Here is a 5,470-nt window from a genome sequence, read left to right on the forward strand (position 1 = left end):
CAGCCATATATCCAGCCATATATCCAGCCATATATCCAGCCATATATCCAGCCATATGTCCAGCCATATGTCCAGCCATATGTCCAGCCATATATCCAGCGTGTGGACCACACACTTGTGTCTCCACACAGCTTAGCTCACTCTTCTGATCGACATTTACACAGTGAGTCTCACACTGACTTTTTTTTTTCTTGAGGACTCCGGTGATAATACAGTTGATAAGGTAACAATGCACTGGAATAAAGTAAGTGTATTTTAATTGCAAATTTTATGTAAATACCTTTAGAAGTTAACATAGTCCCCTGTTTATTTAAGATCCATTAAGTCTGAAAGGATCCCTTACATTTTATGACTATAGTTTACTATATTTTATGGTTGAAGTTGCCATGGTGACGTTCATGATTCTAGAGATTCACCAAGGTCGTGGGTGAACGCGTCAAGAGAGTCATTGATCAAAGTCTGCAGATAATATGTTTTATTGATACTTTACTAGATACAACAAAGTCTTTTAAGTTTTGAAAATAAAACACATTCTCCCTTACACATTTTTTCTACAGGTTGGAGACAGCTAACGTGCCCTTCCCATGTATGACAGCTTGGCTTGTACTACCAGAAGACAATGGAGATTTTTATCCACACAACTGCAGACTGGCAAATTATTCAAATGAGAAAGATAACCTAATTCTCCGCTGCATGTTTTTCTTTAGACCATCTTCCTAGAAGACAATAACTACTGAAACTCACACTCTGGCTTCCTCCCCCAAACCATCTCTTGAGCATCTCCAACTGAACATGATTTGACTCCCAATCTCAGCATGTTCCTACTTTTGCCTTCTTCTGACCACGTGTATTTGATCACCAAAGCTGGAAAACTCAATAGTTGGCCCCAACCTTCATCTGAAAGTAATCAATCACCGAGTGATCAAATTTACCTCCTAATGACTCGCAGATACAGTCAGGCCTCTGGAGCCCCACAGCTCTACTCTAACTCAAGGCCAAACACCTGTCAATCACGGACCCTGAAATCTTGCCTATTTCTAGTCTCCACATTGATGAGAGCCATTCCCCACCCCCTCAAACTGTGAAACTTGCCTGCCTTGGCTTCCTCTGAAGATCAACGACTGGTTTGGGGACAGAGATTTGAAGCCCACGGCCCACATAGAACGTTGAGAAACTCTTTGACTGCCGACTGGTTTTCCCTGAGTGTGCCCAAGCTCTTTCATGTCCCTACGCATTTCACTCTTCACAAACTCATCTCCTTCTCATCCTCACACGCCTCTCTTCTTGGCCAGTCTCAATCAGTCCTCAGGATCGAATTCAAACGTCACTGTATCAGTGGAGCCATCAGTGTAAACCTCAGTGGCTCTCCTGTCTGGCCTCCCATGGCACTGGACTTAAGTTTCTATTACAGCAGTATCACTGTTGACTGCAACAACTTGTTAATAGACTTATCTCCTCAAGTGAATCATGAGCATTGGTTCAACTCTGAGTTGCTAGTACCTAGCACAATACTTGGCTTCTGCCAGGCCACCAGGAAGTGAACAAAAGGACCAGTGTTGGAGGCCTACAGCTACATCATAAAATGAGCCATGGTATCAAAGAAGGAGATCGATTTTTTTTTTTTTTTGGTGAACTATAAAGTGAGCCCAACATGTCAGAAAAGGTAAGACAAGGATGAAGGCTGCTTTTAGAAGTGCGTTTTAGAACTTTAGCAATTCATCTGTCCTAACTAAAGACTAACCCCAGCAGCCTTCTGCAGCCTGTTAGAGGAGTTCACATTTGAGTACCAGATCCAGCAAATGCTCAATGATTGTGAGGGGAAAAAGCTAAAAGAAGCTGCTGGCTCTGAACTATGTGAAAAGATGTGTAATAAAAAATTATCTGCATATATTCTTCCTATTTGACACCCAAGATCACAATAACACACACACACGTGCACACACGCACACATGCACACACGCACACACGGCAGATACACAGAATGGAATGTGCAGCTCATCTGTGGCATCAGCTTCCATTGGGAGAGCATAGACAGGCAGTTCTTCCATCAAGGTTTCACCCTGACATAACTGGTAGGAAATGACTATGTGCTGGTCACTAAGAACCTTCCGAAGAAGCAAAGACAAGAAAAGATCCCCAAGATCCCCAGCTTTCTACAGCGTGGATGGTTTTCTCCAAATTGGCGCTTTGACTTTGTAGGATCAAGTGGTTACTCTAATCCTCCTGGGTTCCATAAAGTCCTACACTTCTGCTTGTAAGTAACAGGCCTTAGGTAACATTGGGAGGGTAGCTAAGCGTTCTGGTCTAGCTAGATGATTCCACTAAGTACAGCTTGTCTAAGGATGCAAGACATTCAAAGGGCAGTGTTTCCCAAGGAGCTTCAATCCCCCACTGTGTGTTGTTCTGATACGGATATTTTCAGAGGTTGTGGAGGGGTTCTATGAAAGCAGGACATGAGTAGGCTGAGCTCCTGCCTCTACTAACACTGGCAGTTGGGATGATTTCGTGTCAGGTGTCAGCCTCCAACGGGATTTCTCAGGTATCACTCTCAATACTGTGTGTGTGTTGGGGGGGGGGGGGAAGCTTCTACTAGACTAGAGGAAAATGCGGGCCAGTGAAAGAGGTAGTACATCTCCTGAGGCTGGAGCTCACACTTCAGCCTTTCTCAGGGTAGGATACCAGATCACACCCAACTCTAACAAACTATATCACAAATAAGGATACATCTCAGATAAAGCTGATTCAACAACCCCTCGGCTGCCTCAAACATCTCTCCTCCCGCGCCCCGTGCCCCACTGTAGTTCCCTCTATACTCTGAGCTGTGCCGCGCCCTCCCGGCCCCACCCATCCCAATAAGCAGGGTCCCGCTTCTGCACCCCACTATCACCCGCGGGGCGCCACCTACCGGGGTCCCGGCCCCGCCCAACCCCACGTGCCGGGCCCCGCCCGAGAGCTAGCGGCCCTTTAAACACCCCCACCCTTGCACACTACCCCCCCCCCCCGGACGGCAGCCGAAGAGGGACAAACTCATGGCGTACAGCCAGTCTCTTCCGCGGAGCATGTCCCCCGAAGCCCTAGCCCGCTGGGCTCTCTGCCCGGGGCTACGGTCCCCTGGCGGTCCCCACACGCCCCCGCAGCCGGACGGAGGAGTGTGGGCGCTGTCCGGCTCCAGGGCGGGGCGGGAGGGAGCGCGGTCTCCGCCGCCGCCGCCTGCCTCCGCCTGCCGCTCGGGCCGCCCGCTCGCCCGCCGCTGGGTGCGCTGCACGCGGGGGGCAGCCGCGGTGCAGAGGTTCATGCAGCGGCGGCGGCGGCGGCGGCTGCTGCTGCTGCCGCCGCGGAAACAGACAGACCGGGCGCTGCTGCCGCCACCCTCCCGCAGCTCCATGCCGCCGCCACCGCCTCCTCCTCTCCGGCGAAGGGCGGGGGGCTCCGGCCCGGGGTGGGCACCACTCCTCGCAGCGCCGCTCCCCTCCCTGCCCTCCGCCGGGGCGCGGGAGCCGGCGAGAGCGCCCGCCGCCTCCTAGGAGCGCACGCTCCGCGCGCCCTTGCTGGAGCGAGGAGGCGGGCGTGGGCGGGCGTCGGGGCAGCCGCGACCCAGCGCGCGGAAAGGGGAGGGGGCTTCCCCGGAGGATGCCCCGCGGCGGCGGCTCCTCGCTCTTAGGCGCTAGCTGAGCTGGACCGGGAGCGTGCGGCGCGTCGCCATGCCGGCGTGACGGGCGCCCGCGGCTGCCCGCGCTGGGCCCCCGCGCTGCCCCACGCCGCGCCGCGCCGGCGCCGGGCGGCAGGATGGGCTGTATCCAAAGCATCACCTGCAAGGCGCGGATCCGGCGCGAGAACATCGTGGTGTACGATGTGTGCGCCACCATCGACCAGTGCCCCACGCGCATCGAGGAGACCTCGCCCATCGTCCTGCGCTACAAGACCCCTTACTTCAAAGCTTCAGCCCGTGTGGTCATGCCCCCCATCCCCCGCCACGAGACCTGGGTGGTGGGCTGGATCCAGGCATGCAACCAGATGGAGTTCTTCAACACCTACAGCGACCTGGGCATGTAAGCGACCGGTCACGCCACGCGGCGCGGGAGCGGGTTCCTGGCCCCTTTCTCCACTCTCCATTCCGATCCCCCTCCCCAACCCCTTCTTACCGTTGCCCCCATCTCTTTCCGAACCTTCCTCCTGCCTCCCCACCCACCTCCCTCCTCCCTGCGCTTTTGTTTCAGTGACAGGGCGGGTGACGGGAGGCTCCTGGCGAAGGCATTTTCTCGTGCTTTGCTTCTGACTTCCTCAGAGAGGCGAGGAGAATAGTGAGGGGCAGGAAGAACGCGACTGGGAGGGTTCAAGAGGCAAAGATGGGATGATTGGCGATTGTCGTGAGAGTTTGGGGGCGCAGTCCTTATTTGTGGGTCTCCCCGGGAAGTTTGGGGAGAGAAGTGGAGTGCCGGGGGCGCATGGGCAGTGTCGTGCGTCTTTTGGAGAAAATCAAGCTGGCTTGGAAGAGAAGGTCCAGGGTGTAGGAATAGGAGTTAGAGGTTCTGCCATCGTCCTCCCAGGCCAGTGAGCCTAAGGGCATCTCTCTGCCCGGAACCTCCAGCTGAGCAGAATGCCCCTCTAGCTATGCGCCCCCGGGACCAGTTCTGGGGCGGTGGGGAGCTGGAAGGCACAGGATGCTCCCGGGCCAAGAGGAACTGGTGGCCTTGTGCTAGCAGCCGCCTAGTGTAGCACGAGGTGTTTCTTAGGTTCAAAGAAAGGATGAGTCCCTTCATCTGTCTGGGGTCTTTACTTTTCAAAACTTTCCTAATTGCGGCGCTGGAAGGGATTCCCAGGCGCCCACCGCCTATCCAGTCGGCTGGCTGGGAGCTCTCCAACTTCCTTCAGCAGCGCCGGTTAGTGCGCGCCGAGGATTTGGCAGCTGCGGTGCACCTAGATCGCCAGGGCTCTGCCACCGCCAGGGGCGGACATCCTGCTCTGGAACCACACAGGCTTAGAGAGGTCACGTTCTGGACTTTATCTACTAAATTGTCATCTGCCCTCCCGCCCCTTTTCGGAACTAGACTCCGAGCACTTGGCCACTACGTTTGGCTAGGAGATTTGGGGCCTGCATTCTACTTACTATTACAGTGTCAGTTGAACACCCTAATTAGCTTGTAGCCTATAGGGAAACTCCTTTTCTGGAAATTCAACCTCATTTCATTTCTTTAATCTAAAACTGTGGCACTCCCAAGGTTTACCTATTTAATATGGGTATGAGATGGGGGAGTTCTCAGTTTAAAAGGTCAAACCATCTTTTTAGCAGCAGTTCTTGGGCTTTTTTCTTGCACTCTGGGAACATGTAAGTTAACACTAGTCATAGGTGCTAAGAGGAATTTTGACAGATTGTTTTGTTTCCTTTTCCTCTCAGAGTTTGCACTTTGCTCTTTAAGCATAAAAGCTCAGGGAGAGAGAGAGAGAGAGAGAGAGAGAGAGAGAGAGAGAG

General features: G+C 53.5%; 1 protein-coding gene across 1 annotated transcript in view; it reads left to right on the forward strand.

Moving 5' to 3' along the window:
- The first annotated feature begins 3,274 nt into the window (after window positions 1–3,274).
- The window catches only part of Fam78b (family with sequence similarity 78 member B), a 79,200-nt gene continuing 77,004 nt past the window's right edge, over window positions 3,275–5,470 (forward strand). The window contains exon 1 of the mRNA XM_028761079.1: window positions 3,275–4,049. Coding sequence (XP_028616912.1) covers window positions 3,787–4,049 — 263 coding nt within the window. The 5' untranslated portion in view covers window positions 3,275–3,786. The remainder of the gene's footprint in view (window positions 4,050–5,470) is intronic.

Source organism: Grammomys surdaster, unplaced genomic scaffold, assembly GCF_004785775.1.
Source record: "Grammomys surdaster isolate TR1022 unplaced genomic scaffold, NIH_TR_1.0 130, whole genome shotgun sequence".
Classification (NCBI taxonomy): domain Eukaryota; kingdom Metazoa; phylum Chordata; class Mammalia; order Rodentia; family Muridae; genus Grammomys; species Grammomys surdaster.